Here is a 15,525-nt window from a genome sequence, read left to right on the forward strand (position 1 = left end):
TTTTTTTTTAACCTTTCTAACCCTCTTTCCACGAAAAGGGTGTTTTGGTTTGTTTTATGGGAAAGGGCAAAACATAATTCAATTTACATTGACTATCAAATATATGTATTAATGTTTTGAATAATTTGAATATTTTTTTACATTGGAAATGAGTTTTGTTTCTGTGCTTTTACATGGAAACTAATGTGGGGTCTTATCATTCCATGAAGTTTTTGTTTCTACCAAGGGATCTAGCTGGAAAATAGCCAGTACAAGGCTCTCTAAATAAGATAATGAGTGTCAAGATAGGCAGTTAATATTGGATCTCTATAATTCTTGTAGTTGAAGGCTCAGAGTGGATGGGTTGCCAGTACAGTCACATGATATATTATGGGTGATTAATTTGCATCTGATGCTGGGGATGTTGTGACACAGCCCCAACTAGAAGTATTATATTCCCTAGACCACAGGCTGGTAGCCAGGAGGCTGCTGAGGACAGTGATCCACACAAACATCTTACACTCCACTGAGCTGTTGTATGACAGGCAAAGGTGACAAGAAGTTGCTCCAGCAGCTGATACGGGGAGTTGTTAAAGTTAAGAAATGTGGCACTGCTTGTTTGCAACTGGCCTCAAGTGAAGAAATCTCCTCCCTGTGCTATGGAAAAGGCTACAAGATGTGATTTGATGGCTGCAAAAATGTCAGGTGAAGAGCAGGATGCCAGCTCTTATCTGAGCTCTGGAACATGAGAATTGAACAGATCTGTGGTTTTCCTGAGAGTAAAAGTTCAGCTGGAGAGGTCAGTCAGTTCCTCTGGAGTAGTTTATGGCCCAAGCAAAAGCTAGAGCAATGCATAAAAATTAAGTCATTTTAAAAATATATAAACGCCAAGGGAAGAGGCAAGTGACACATAGAATGAAATTCAGCAAAAAAAAGTGCTGTCTGAATACCCAGAAAAATACCTTCAGGTTGAGAGAATGGAATAGCTTTCCACAGAAATTGGGTGCTGACCAGATAAGGATGGTCTAGATGAGCTAAAAGGTCCTTCCCAGATCAACTGTGAAAGGGAATACAGATATTTTAGTGCCTAACTTTGAGAGCTAGTGAATATCAAGCAGCAGGTGGCCAGCCACAAATATAACCTATGTGACAAAAAATGATCTGCTACAGAAGCTGTGGCATGCAGTTCGTCAGCCCTTTTTCTGTCCTCTGCTGCTTCACAGCATCTCCCACTTGACATTCCTATCTTTGACGTGTCCCATCCTTTAAATAAATGATGACTGAGAGTGATCCCCTTGAGCTTCAACTTGGAGAGTGTTTTTATTAATTTATTTCTCGCTGTGCTAGATTTCTCCCCCTCCACTTTTAAAGGCTCCTTTGACTTTAATTAAAATTCTCCATAGGCTTATTGCCTTGAGAGAGAGAGAGAGTGTGAGTGTGTATAAATTGGTTTTAACAGTTTGCTGACTAGATAGGTTTTGCAAAGCTCACACAGCCTTCCAGTGTGTGTCTGTGCAGGCAACAAAATGTGCTTTCCCTTATGTCCTGTGCTGTATTGATTGACTGCACCTCTGGAATTTATTGCTAACTAATGGTGGGACAAAAAGGACAATTAGGATCGGTGGACACTTGCGGGCACACGAAGTTAATGTGGTGCTTACAGGGAGCTTTGAGAAGGATCACATCTATGAGAGGAGCTGTTCTCAGTTTGTTGCAAGGCAGGGAACTGAAGTAGCAGTTTGGTTGGGGAAGGAGAAGGTTTTATGTGTCCAGGTGGAATTTAAACATCTTTGCGATAATTGTTTTTGCAACAGAGGGGAAAATGTCATAAGCAGCATCTGAATAAGAATGGCAGCTTGCTTAATTGTTGGCCCTTAATGGGAATGGAAAGTGCCCTGCCTTCAGGCATACATCTCACTGCTTTCCTTTGAAGGAAAGGACAAGGGTGTGACAGGACTTTCTCCTGCCAGACTCTGGGATTTATGATAGAGGTTCAATATTCTTAGTGCGCTTCTGTCTGCGGTCATGTGTGTGACACTTGCTGGTGCTGGAGTCGGTTACAAGTGAATGGGGAGTGCACACACCGAAGCAAAGCTGATTTAGGGCTGTTGCCTCCTCCTGAGCCACAGACTCCCTGACATCAAGTCCCTGTGATTAAAATCTGCAAAGAATCAATGAACAAAAGCAGGGGCCTGGCAGTGTGTCCAGGAGAGGTCACTCCGCTTTTTTGTGCTCAGGGGACCCTTTCCACCCCATCTTTGCCATCCTGCTTTCATTAAGAACAGGTTTCTCAGCCTGATTTGAAGCCAATGTCTAACAGTAAAGAAGGATTTGCTCCTGGCTGGCTTAGGGTTGTGTGTACTTCAGCCCTAAGGGTAGACTGCATCCCCCACCTTTGCTGAAGTATTTCAAAATTTGAATTTGGTGTGTAAGACCCTCCTCAGAGCACCTTAATTTTTGGTGCTGTGTGTTGAGGTCAAAATTCTGATTTCAGGCAAGCTGTGAATATAAAAAGAGAAGCTATTCACTGGTGTCTATTTCTTGCCTTGTGGGCTCAAGCCTCTCTCCAGACAGTGCTGGTGCTTCCCAGAGAGGTCAGTGTCACGTTCTGAGGAGCATGGCTCTTCATGAATCTCATTTCAGCAGGTTGCTTTTTATTGACTGCTAGCTCAGCTACTGAAGAGCTCACAGTCATAGTTCAGTAAAGGCCAAAGCCACCTGCAGAACACCCTGCACATCTTGCTTGGGATCACTGCTTTCAAGGGTTTGTACACTTTATTCTTCCTAACCCTGTCAGTCCTTCTCCTTCTGCCCAGGGAGGGTCTGAGGTGACACATAAATCAGAAAAATAATCATTTCCTGTGTCCTGTAATTGATCATGTCCCCACTTCTTTTCAATGAGTGTTTAGGAAGAATAAGAGAGAGAAGGGTTCATGTTGTTCAAGTCAGTGCCAAAAGGTGGAACACAGGAGATTAATTGGTGACAATGTTGGTTGTGTTGCTTCACTGCTCCCCCAGGTTTGAGTCCTTAGCCCAGCAGGGTGAAACTTGGGTTGCTTTTCAATTTTTTTCCTCACAGAATGAGACTTGGCCCTACTTCAAACAGGTTTCCTGCGTAGGTCTCCAGCTTTGTCCACTATTTCATGCCTCCCCAACTCTTTTTTTTTTTCCCTAATTCTCCTCCTGTTTTACTTTTTTCCTGTTTCTTGAGTGAATAGTATGAGACCTAGCCCCAGTGAATAGCAGTTTCCTAGTTACAGCTTCCCAGAAACATCTTCCCTGATTTTTGCATGTTGTGTTGCAGCTTGTTCCTTTCCTATTTTTTCATCCATTGGCCTTGAGAAGTTAGAGATGCTGGACTCACACATTCTGGAGTTGTGTCTCATGGCAGCTATGAATGTCATTTTCAGCATTGCCTTCCTTGGAAAAATCTGTGATGAGCACAAAGATGTGGCTGTGCATCTCAAAGAAACTAGAAGAGTTTTGAGAATAGCTGTACTGGGACTCTCAGTTCTGTTCTGAAGTGCACATGGTTTTGCTCAATTTTTATATGTGAAAGTCTGAGCACTAAAGTTAATCACAGGCAAAGCCACAGCAAAACTGGAAAAAAAACCCCAAACCAAACAGATCAAAGGTGTCCTGGCTGCTCCTGTAACTGCTGGACTACTCTGTGAGGGGTTGGTAAATCCCTCTTCACTACCTTGGCTGAAATTCTGACATAAATTATTCTCTTATCTTTAAGTCCATGCATACTTGTAGCAAACAAACATAGCCATAGCCCTCTCCACTGGAGAGAGCTGATAGAGAATTGCTTTTTTAACAGGTGCTAGCATCATCTTTTGAATTCCTGGATTTTAAAGACAAACTGAAAAAATACCCATGTAATGTAGTATTTCAGGTGGAAATGTCTTGCATCTGAGTATTTTGGTTCTATCCCTTTGTAAAAAGTGAAGGCTACGGCCATCATGGGAAGAGTTCTAGAGGGATGATAGGTCTGAACACAGACCTCTACCAGTTAGCTTGATTCCTTCCCAAAGGATGAGGTCTGCTTCTCTGGGGCAGCTCCTGAGTGTTTCCATCTCCTCTTCACTGATGAGGGGCTGTGGAGCTCAGTTAAGAGAACCCTGTGGAATGGCTGAAGATCATTATTGCTGTCACTGGTGGTGACTGGAGAAGCACTGCTACATATGTAAGATACTGCATTTCAGTCTTATGCAAGATTTTTAGAGAGAGATAAATAGGATGTGCTTTGGTTTACTCAGTTTGTAATTTGTTGTTGACCATTGCAATGACAAAAAAAGGGAGTACTGTAGATCAGAGTTCATGTATTCAAATACAGATGGGTGAGTTCTGAGTCGATGGCATTTAAGGAAATGGCATTGAAAGACACTCAAGTAAAATGAAGACTTTAGCAAATCGTGTCTAGAATGTTTTTGTCTTGGTGTTTTTTTTCTTTTCCCTGCAGGTAAACTTTACTTTCTTGTTCTATATCATCTGAAGGACACATGCATTTTCTGGGATTTTGGGAATGATTTCTGGGGTCCTGGGATTAGGCATCAAATTTAACAAGATGATATATAGCTTTGAGGAGACACGTTTGATGTACCACTTAGCCTTCCCATAATTTACTGCGTGCCTCTGGTCTCTGGAGGGCAAGGGGTTGATCTACACTCCAACCTGACTTTATAAATAGCAAAGCAGAAGGGGGAAAAAGAAAGCAGGCTGGGGACCTGCCTGCTAAACTGTTATGATATGACAGTGATGCAGGTAGGTGACATTAAATGCTACTGTCTGCATCCTTAATTGTGGGTTGTCATCACCTTGGCCGTTTGAGGACGAATAATGTGCTGTTCATTTTCCAGATTTCTATTCTTATTCATAGGACCGTACGTTCCAATGCTCAAATGCATATGTATAATTTAAAAACAAAACCTCAGGTTTTTGGGGGTGGTTTTGGGTTGGCTTTTTTTTTTTTTTAGTGGAGACGCGGAGGGAGGAAAGATGTGAGTGTACCTTGACTGGTTTTGTGTGCAGTTAATTTTCCTGCCTCGAAAATGTAGTGAGCTGCCAGTATCAGAAAGCCCAAATGGAAGAGTGGTTGCTTACAAGATGTAATGAAGATTAAAAACAAGCAAATGGGGCTGGGAGGTAAGGGGGCTCTTGCTCTGTAGTCATTTGCCATTTCTGATTTTGCAAATAGCTCTGCAGTGTCATTCGATCTGTGCTTCAGCATAATTTTACCAGGAGATATTTCTGGCCTTTTGCTTCACAGTCAGATCCCTTTGCTGAGCTATTAAGTTGAAAATGCAGTCAAGTATTAACATTGAAGCTGTTTATGTAACCTCCCACTACATGGAACCCCTCCAGAACACCCTGCAACTGAGGAAGGGAAGGGGAAGGAGGGGATGAAAACTAAGAGCTGAGTAGAAATAGTGCCTGCTCTGGGATGTAAATAGGTCAATTCCTTTCAATAAAAAGAAGTTAGGCTGTTGATATATGCCTGTCTACTTAAACTGTCATCAAAGTTCACTCAGCTGTGTTCCAGCAGGGCTTGAGGCCGTTAGGGATGCACAAGGCATTGTTACAAAGGACTGAGAGAGGGAAGAGGAGGGAGGAACAAAGGCATAGCCAGAAAGGAGATAATACAGGTACTACACTTTGAGATTCCTGGTGGCACTGACAAGTGTTGATAACTCTGTCAACATCTGCCTTCAGAACACTGAGTCCCACTTTCCTACCTGCCCCTATTTGTCCCTATAGGATGCTCACTTGTGGCAGAAGTCTAAAGGTTCTTTTTTTCAGTTTGCTGCTGAAATATAATTTGCTTTGAACAAGAGCAAACCCAAATCCCAGGGCTTCCGAATAAGGGGGAGTTACGGAGGGGGAATACAATGAATGTCTTAATCCTGTGTCACCCTTTCTTTGAGACACTGTGCTACATTAAATTGATTTTGCAAATGAAAGCTAAAAGCTAAGCAAAAGCCACCAATCTATTTTGCCTAAAGATGATTTTAGTGCTCTTTATGTTCCCCTAAATGACAAACCAATTTGTTACCTGCCTACATAAACATTTGCCTATATTAGCCCTAGAAATGTTTTATTTTTATTAGCCCAAACTTTATCTTTTTATGAAGACACAGGGGCCCAATAAAATTAGTGTGCAAATATAATACCCAATTTGCATTTTTCCATGGTCAGCAGAAAAGCTGAGTAAAATCAATTTGATATTAGGTCAGCATATACATCAATAAAGCATACGCTCACACAGGACCATTGTAATGGTTCCTGTAATTTCTATGCTGCCAGAGTAAAGAGATTAAATAATATTAAATGCTCCAAAATAGCTTTGCTTTTAAGAGGAATGTAAAAGGAAAGAGAGACTTTGGCATAAAACGGGCAATAAAGGATAATAGTTGCACAATCTCCAACTTTAAAACATTGTGACAATGATCTCAGAGGCAGGCTTCCTGCAAAATGGCCCCAAGTCAGCACAGCTCTCATGCCAAAATTATGGTTAAGCACATTTTTGAGCACGATACAAGTCCGTCAAACAAATCATGTACTTAAGCACCTGACAGAGTCAAGGACAGAGCCTGAATGAAAATCCAGAAATTGAAAGGTTTTGGATGCAGTTTAGAGCATTACATGCAGGACCATTGCTGAGTAAATGGTCCATGCACAGGGAAGGCTTTGCTAAACAAAACCCAGACAGGACTGACTGAGTGTGGTGGGAGGTGAGGGGGGTCCATGAGCAGTGAGGGTCCCCTGTAGCAGTGCTGCCCCATCACAGACCTGACCTTCTGTGGCTTTTGCATGGGAGACAAAGCACTGCTGCCTCCCATTTCAGGTAAGAGTACATAGGAATAGGTGTCTGACTTCCAAAACCTGTAGTCCAGTCTTTGAACATCACTCTGTGGTGCAAATGGCATTCTTTTGACTTTCTGTCCCACTTAGTTTCTTTGTAGTGCTCAGACCAACTAGAAGAAGGCAAGAAAGAAAAACTCATGTTTGTCTGACCTCACCAAGTCCAGTAGGATTTGGTAGTGACCAAAAATGCTGTTCCTTTGCACTCTTGTGTTGCTGAGATGCACACTCTTACCTCAAATGATATTTGTGGACAGAAGGAGCAAAGATAAATGGGATTAGGTGCTGATTTGGCCTCTTAGGAAAAACCAGAGTACAGTAAACGCTGCTTGGATTTGATTTGCTAAAGCAGGTTAATGTGGTGGAGACGAGGCACTTGGGGCAGCACTGACACCGGCGTTCGCTTTCGACACAGATGTTACAGCCCTGTTGGACACAGCCGAGCTGAGGTGGCACAGAGGAGTGGAATGCAATAGAGTTGTTTTGATTTCCTCTGTGGAGTCTTTAACTCGCAGGGTTTTGGATAAAAAATGCTGGCAACAGCCCACCTCGTACTGCAAAGTACCTGAGACAGGACAACAATATGGAATTCATTTGCAATGGATAACAGTCCGTTAAAATATATGTGGGTATTTAAATCGAATCGTTATTTGGCCATATGTTTTTAGGGTAATGGATTTCCATGGATTAGAGCCTTCTGGTCTTCCAGAGATTACAAGATTTTTCTAGTGATTTGCCTTTGAAGTCCTCTGCAAAGGAGTGAAATTCACTCCCAAGTTCTCCTGAAGGGCACCAGCCTAAAGGCTTTCTGGACCAGACTTCTAGGCTCAGACTCTCATCCTTAGTGCTACTTTGTGAACTTGAATCATTAGCTACATCATGGCTGCAAGACCTAGAGAAAGCACAAATCTGCAGTCCAATACTGGTCTGACAAGGGAGCAGAAAACATTCTGGATGTTGAGGAGTGAAATTCTACCTCAATATTGTTATAGAACTCCATTTTGGTAGTGCAAATGGAATTCCATAAATTTAATATTTCCGCTTGAAATTTCTAGATACTTATCATTAAGCTGCTATATACAAATACTGTCACTTTCATGTTTTTATAGTAGCATAAAAATGAAAATTGAATGAAAATGGCTAAGTGAATTTCCTGCCTTCCCGTAAAGGTTTACAGTTTGATCTGTCTCTTTGTAAGCAGAAAATGTTCTCTGTGCGACCCTGCTTTAGTTGCAGTAGTGTAATGTGCAACCAGGAGTGGAAATTGCTGGTTCCTGGGTGAGAGCTGGGGAAGTGATGCCAGTGGGGTTGCTTTAAGTGATTGGCTTGAACATGCCACAGGTTTAGAGGGGAAGGAACGTGGTTTGAGGGCCAAACTGCACGAGTGATACTCAGAGTGAGAGATCTGAGCTGCTTGCTTGCAGCTAATGGAGCTTCTTTTCAGTATGACATTTGCTTGGTGCTGACCACCATTGTGGTATCTGGAGAGCCAGAATAGATGTTGAGGTTAGTGCTGTTTGTTCTGAATAGCACCTCAGATCTTCCCAGCTTTGCTCAGGGGAATCCTCCTCTGAGCAGAGGCAGGATGGCAGTGGGTGAGCAGCAGGACATGAGGAACGCACAGTGACAGATTGTTTAGGTCTCAGTCGTAAGTCAAGGCAGATATTATCCATGTTCATGATAGTGGTAGGCATCAAAGGGAAAAGAAAATGTTAATTTCAATCTTCAAGATACTTTCCAGAACAGGAAATGAAAACAGAACCATTCCAGACATGTCTACTTTACTTTCTTTCCAAGAAAACCTGTTTTGTCAAAGAGTTTTGTTTCTAAGATTCCCTGCTGTGGCATTTAGAAGGGTAGAAGTGGTACCACAACAGATGATTTCTCTGCATTTCCACAAGTCTCAAAGCTGTGGCTAAGTGGAGTGTGCCTTTCTGTCATTTTGCCTAAGTGGTTTTGGCATCTACTAAGCAAAGCTATACACTTCTAATCTTCCTAATTTTGATTGATCTTTTCAATCCTGAAGTAGAAAATAGGATGCATTTCTAATGTAATGTTTAAATTAAAATATGAAATGGTGTTTTGTAGTTTTTTAGTGGCTTAACCTTGGTTGGCAGCCAGATGCCCACCCAGCTGCTCCCTCTTATCCAGGACAGGGGGAGAAAACGAGATGGAAAGGCTCATGGGTTAAGAGAAAGACAGGGATATCATTTACTGATTGCCATTGTGGGCGAAGCAGACTTGACTTGTGGGAATTTTAATTTATTGCCAATTAAGATAGACTTCCATAGTGAAAATTATTGATTATAATAATGATTCTAATAACTTCTATGAAGCATAAATAACAACAATTTTTTAATTGAAAACAAACAAAGCCACTGAACATCCCAAACCCCAATCTTCTGTCCAAAAGATTCCTAACCAGGGTGCTGTTCCGGATCCCAAAGGGTGGCAGTCATGTTGCTGAGCATCACATCTGTGCCGAGCCACATCCCTCTAATGTAATGCTGTTTTTTCAAGAGGGGAGGAAAACTCATCTCCTCTTGCAAAAGTGATTGCAGCCTTCTCCTTTTGTTCTTTAAAGTTGGTTTGCTGATTTATCTCCTTCCTCCCACACTACTTAATGTTAATGCAAATGGTGTGGGATGGTCATTGACTTCTAGATGATGGTGTTGTGCTCCTTTTTGCTGCCTCCCACTTTTCTTCTGCCAGCAGAATTGACCCCAACAGCTGCTGGGTTTGCAGAGACTTTCTTTCTTATATTTCTTTGCCTCTGGGGCTCAAAAACATCAGAGAATGGTGAAGCTGGTGTAAGGAAGAACAAACGAATGGCTGAGTTATAGGGAGAGCAGCTGCAGGACTTTGAGATGCTAAGGAAATAAAAGAAGAAACCTGCTGCAATTGTCTCCTGAGAACAGCAAAAAATGTATTGATTGTTCCTATGGCTCTGTTAGGTGTGATGTGCCACGGGGAAAACTGAGCATTTCTAAGAATCTGGGAAGTTAAAAAAATTAACTAAGGTATGGTCTTGGGGGCTCTCACACATCTTTGAAAATAAAAGTATAACTTAGGTAGATGTATTGCACACATATCCAAATTAAAATTTGGGGGGAAAAGAGCTTGGATTTAGTTTCCAGTCTGTAAACTTTGTACTTCAAAACAAAGATTTTAACTGTCTCTAGCAATTGGAGCATGCTGTGATTAGCATTACTCCTGCTGTGTGTGTTCAGGTTGAGATAAGACATCCAACTGAGGGCCTCACCCCTTATAGTCTTTAAAATTCCCAGAACCTATTTTGAAAGAGGATCATTTTTATTTGCTGTTTATTAAATGCAGTCACAGCACAAACAAAGGAAGGATCCTGCTTGACCCATGTAGTTTATGGCTGAAGCAGGTGGCCCAAATAGTGTGGTTTCAAAACTGAGGGATTAACCCATGTTAAGTTCAGCATAGTTGGGATCTAAATCTGCCTTCCACCTACCTGTAATTTGAAGGGGAAATGGCACATTTTCATGCCCTCACTAAGAAGGTTCCTGGATTTAATCTTGGTCTCTTTTGTATACTTTATTTTTTTTTAACTTTTCTTTCAGTTAGGGCTGATACAGTCCCAAACACTTAACAGACTTTAAAAAAATCACCTCTAAATCCTCCAGAGCAAAGCCTAATAAATATAATTTGTAGCACTTTACCATTGCTTGGCACTGTTAAGGCTTGTACCAAGTGTAATGCGGGGTGCAATTGGCTTTACCTTGACTGGAGCCCCACTGCTATTCCTGTGGCCCAGGGGGACATTTATCACGAGAACACAATTACAATGCAGTTAAACTGGCTGCAGTAAATCTTGGGGTTTAAAAGGAGAGCTAAAGTTGTTGTTGCAGGTTTGGCTGCACGTCATTAGTCTTGCAGCCCTCGTGCAGTCTGGGAAGGAGACCTGGTGACACTGCCTCTTTGGTTATGGATTGCGCTTGTTTGTAACATATGACTAATTTTAATAAAATTACGTGTTTTAAAAATTAACAGTTGCTTGTTTTTACATCTGGGGTGCAGTTTAAGGACTTTATTTCTTTTTTTTCCTCTCTGTCCCCTGCCCTTTTCTGCTGCAGCAAACCTGCTTCCAGGGGCTGAACAGAAAGTGGTGTTCATCACTGCACGGGTCCATCCTGGGGAAACACCCTCCTCCTTCGTCTGCCAAGGTGAGTGTCTGCACCAAGGTGGCAGATCCGGTGGCATCTGATCTCCTGCTGATGCATGTGTTTGGCTCTGAAAGGGGACTGAGCTCATGTGACAGATTTTTCCACAGTGAGGATATCAGCAGAATCTCTCATCTAATACCAGCTGCTTGTCTTCTTTGAGGCCATGGGAATAGATTGTCTCCAAGTGTTGTGAATGTTTGCTGAACTTGGTCAGAATTGGGCTCTGAAGCTATTTGGGAAGAACGAGACGGTCACGCTCATATGCAATATATTTGTGTAAAGCTCCTTTCCTTAGAGCGTTTCCAGCCCATTTTCCTGGAGTTGGTTCTGTTAACTGCTTATTTTTTCTTGCTGTCTACTATCTCCAGCTTCTTTTCCATCACAAAACAGTGACCCTAGTTCTCCAGTTGAATTCTAAGAGGCCTCTCTTTGTCTGAAGCTGCTTCTCTGAGGAACACAGCTCCCAGTGGCTAACAGCTGTTTCCTGCACAAAACATTCCTGCTAAAAATAGAAAGCAAATTGCCCAGCTTGTATTTATAAAGAGTTGTAAATCTCAGGCTTGTGGGTACAAATAAATAAATAACCCTGGCACGCCTTCATATAACTTCATTGTATAGGTCTGAAATATTGTACTTATGTACGTGGCTGTCTGCAGTGGTAAAGTGTTGACGGTGTAAATCAAAGTGGCTCCCTGGAGCCAGGGCAATTTGGTAATTCACTGCAGCAGCTTGGACCTGGCCCTGCTGAGCCGATGAGTTGCATCAATCAAGCATATGCAGAGTTTATTATGTTGTCTGCTCGTGATGCCACAGACTCATTTGCCACTGGCCCTGCTGGTACCCAAAGACCTCAGTGGGAAGGGTCTGGCACAGGTTTGTGGTCTTCTCTGTGTGCTCCTCATCCTGGCAAGGTGCTGTGTCTGGCATCTCACTGAGGCAAAAGGTCAGCAGCTGCCCCTTCTGCTGCCCCAGCCCTGTGGGCTTTGCAGGACACTTTCCTTGCCGGCCTGGAGCAGCAAAGGTAAAACCCTTCCTCTGATAAAACAATGCATCAGACTGAGAGCAGGAAATCTCAGTGAGTTTCCCATCTCCTGCCGTGCCACAGTCAATGCAGGGCATTATAGCACACATGATGTTTGTTAATGAATATGGATTTTTAATTGGCTGCTTTGATTCTGTTTGTGGCTGCTGGCATAGCCCTGTGAAATGAAAGCTGAGGCATGCTGCTGAGGTGGTGCTTTGTAAATGATGTTATTTTATTTTGATAATGAAGAGTTTATTCAAAAGGGAAATAAAAAAGAAAAGGGGATGTGTAAAAGCGGGTGGCACGCTTAGCCTGATGAAACAGCTAGATAGAAGTCATGCTCTGATTGTCTCAGAGAAACTTTGTGCTTTGTAGGAAAAAAAACCAAAAAAAAAAAAAAAAAACAAAGCCCAAACAACAACAACAAAAGGTAGGAAAGATATGAAAAATAACAAGGAGGTATCAAGGCATCAGTCTTGGAGAAACACATCTAAAACTTGCTGTGGCTGCAATTATAGCACGTGCTTGACTCCTTTGGGAGTGCCTGGGTCCCCAGGCACTGGACTCTGCTCCGAGCCCCTGCCCCGTGCAGGCAGAGCTGCCTCCTGTGTAGAATTAGCATCCAGACGAGCAGAAATGTCAGACATTTCAAGGCCATTGCAGCATTGTTGCTAGCATTGCCAAATGTGAAATTGGGTGCTTGCTCCGTCTTTGGAAACTTTTGTGTGGGAGGATCAAAAGAAGGGATAAAAAAGATTCCTCTGGCAGTCAAGTTGAGGGCACACTTAGGAATTTTATTTCTGGAGGCTTTTTTGGCATAGTTAGGTGTTGCAGATTTTATATCCAGATGCCAGCTCAGTGCATATGGAACATGTCAGGATTATTTTTTTTCTTGGTGGAGAGGTTTCTTCTTGAATGTTTGATTATGCTCACCACCTGGAATATTAAGATCTGGAAACTGATCCCAAAGATTCCCCAGGAGCAAGCAGCATCTCGTGGAAGACCAGAGCTGTGACTGCCCAGTCTTGGAGAATCAGTCCATACGGGAATAGATAATGAGTTAAAAGTTTTATTTTTTGTTCTTCAAAATTTTCCAGTCTTCTTTAAAGCCTGAAGATGATATCTGACTCCTTACTCATTTTTCTACCTGTCTTTGAGCTGGCCAGGTCCCTTTCTGCCCTCTTTGGCCTGCTCTCTGCTAAAGGATTTTTAGCTGTGTACTCCAAACAGGAGCTTCTTGGGGCCTGACAGAAGCTACCTATTACACCCCCCATTATTTTCTTGACTAGGCAAGGTGCCTGAGAAGCAAGTTTTCTAGCTTTAATACATCAGGAGATGCTTGCTCTTGTCTTTTGATCCTTTGTCCTCCACATTACGCACATATTGTGCATCTAAGCAAGGATTTTGTGTTCCTGTAGGAAACAAAACTTGTCATCTCCTTGTTCAAAATTGTTTCTCCGTTATCCTTCTTCATATTCTACTGTGAAGAATCCACTGCAAACTGAGTTTTGGATACAAATGCCCTTCATTTCTGCAAATGAGCAAGTATTTTAAACTTGGATGCACATTTCTGTCACCTTCCGACTGTGGAGTGCTTGCAGCAGTAGCCAGACCTCCTCAGAATCATCAGGTACCTCATCCAGCAGTTACAAACAAAAGCTGTAATATTTCACACATGGTGCAGCAGCTGAGCTGCAGTTCAGTTCCTTAAAAGGCAGACAAAACCCTGGAGGGCCTCTTCATGAAAAGATGGATGAAGAACCTTTGTTTCTGTTTTGCTCTTTTAAGAGTTACTTCAATGGCTGGCCTTTTTAGGAAGTTTTCCTGATGATTCTTAACTGCTTGTGGTGGAGCTCAGAGCTGGAGACCCAGTCACCGGAGAGTATAATCAATATATTCACATGAGTACTTTCCACATCCAAAGAATGGTGGTGTTCTCTTCAGATGGTGATGGTCACCATGAACATTGATGTTTGTACCACTTTCAGGGATGAACAAATTGGAGTAGGGTCCAGGATTAAGAGGATTTGTTTTCACTTTGTTCTTATAGACCATTTTTAACCAACTGGAATCGCTGCTGCTCGTGGAGGGCTTTTGTAGTGAGCACAAAGAAGTGCAAATTCATCTTACATCCTGAACTCACCTCTCTTGGGCTGTTCAGATTTCTGAGGGATCTTTCTGAAGTTGTGGATTTAGATTATTTTCCTTTCTTAGCTACTTTTCCTCATTTTTCACTCCCCACAGTATTTAAGAGAGTGCGTGCTGTTTTCTTTTCCATGCTTTACTGTAAAGCAAATAGACTAACTCTTACAGATGTCAGGTAACAGTGTGCACTAATGTGTGTAAAATCTGTGCAAGCCCCTCCCCTCTAAACACTGGCCATAAACCACCTTTCAAAAGGCTTGAATTTTAGCCAAGATCTGACGATAGGAGTATTTTTAACCCCCAATATTCTCAGAGTCTTGTTTTCTTTCCTATGTTTGCTAGACTTTAGTTTCTTTGTGGGAGAAAAGCAACTGTCCCTCACTATTCACATACATGGAAAGTTGTGGAAGACACTCCTATGTTTAAGTTTATCCTGTATGCTTTTGCCAGCAGTCAGTAATTCCAAGGTTAAATATGTCTAGATCTACCAAGACATGTCTTTTACTTATTGATTTAGCATGTTCTATCAGTAGGATGTAATTTGTTGATTTGCCAGTGTGGCATTCACCTTGCCTTCTAAATGCCGAAATGAAAATTTGTACTCTCAGCCTGTAATAGGGTTTTCCAGGCTGGGATGCCAGACTGGAAAGCCCAGTGCAAGACAGGAGGGAGAGGGATCCCACAGCTGGGTTTGCAGATGCTGAGTGTCTCGGGGTAAGTGTAATTTGACCTGACCTTGAAGCTTATGGGCTGAAAAGGGAACAGCCATTAAAAAGAAAATATAAGAAAAACAGACACCTGGGACTCTTTTCCATAAGAAACAGAGCAGAAATTACTTTTCAATCAATCTTTTTTTCTTTATAGCTGCTTAAATGAATGCTCCCTCTTGCTTCACCTTAAATCAGATGATATGAAATGTGGAAACAGATTACTCTGGGCAAGGTCTCTTGATTTTCTGTTTGCATTCTTGATCTGTGCTTTTAACCCTCAACCTCTTGCCAGCAGAGGGCAGGGAATAAAAAAAGTCTGAAAACTTTTGTACAAATTTTGATTCTAAGTTTAAGGAATGAGATAGAAGGCAACAGACTGCCTGAAAACAAGTCTCCCACCAGCTGTCTCTCAAGTTCTGATGTTGCACAATAACTCACTGGGCTAGTGGGTAATTGAACTTGCTCTCTGTGTCACCAAGATGCTCCAGGTGCTATGAAGGATTCAAGTCCTGGACAGATTCCAAAGCAGCCTCTTAGAACGGTTTTCTAGTTCATTTCATGGAGGCAGTGCCTTCAAATTCTTTGAATGTGATCCTGCAGGAAACCTGAA

At 42.2% G+C, this 15,525-nt stretch overlaps 1 protein-coding gene across 1 annotated transcript in view; it reads left to right on the forward strand.

The window, feature by feature from the left end:
- Positions 1-15,525, forward strand: part of BEND5 (BEN domain containing 5) — an 885,667-nt gene that overhangs the window by 667,524 nt on the left and 202,618 nt on the right. Inside the window, exon 7 of the mRNA XM_039556517.1 lies at positions 10,947-11,036. Within this exon, the coding sequence (XP_039412451.1) occupies positions 10,947-11,036 (90 nt within the window). The remainder of the gene's footprint in view (positions 1-10,946; positions 11,037-15,525) is intronic.

This window comes from Corvus cornix, chromosome 8, assembly GCF_000738735.6.
Source record: "Corvus cornix cornix isolate S_Up_H32 chromosome 8, ASM73873v5, whole genome shotgun sequence".
Taxonomy (NCBI): domain Eukaryota; kingdom Metazoa; phylum Chordata; class Aves; order Passeriformes; family Corvidae; genus Corvus; species Corvus cornix.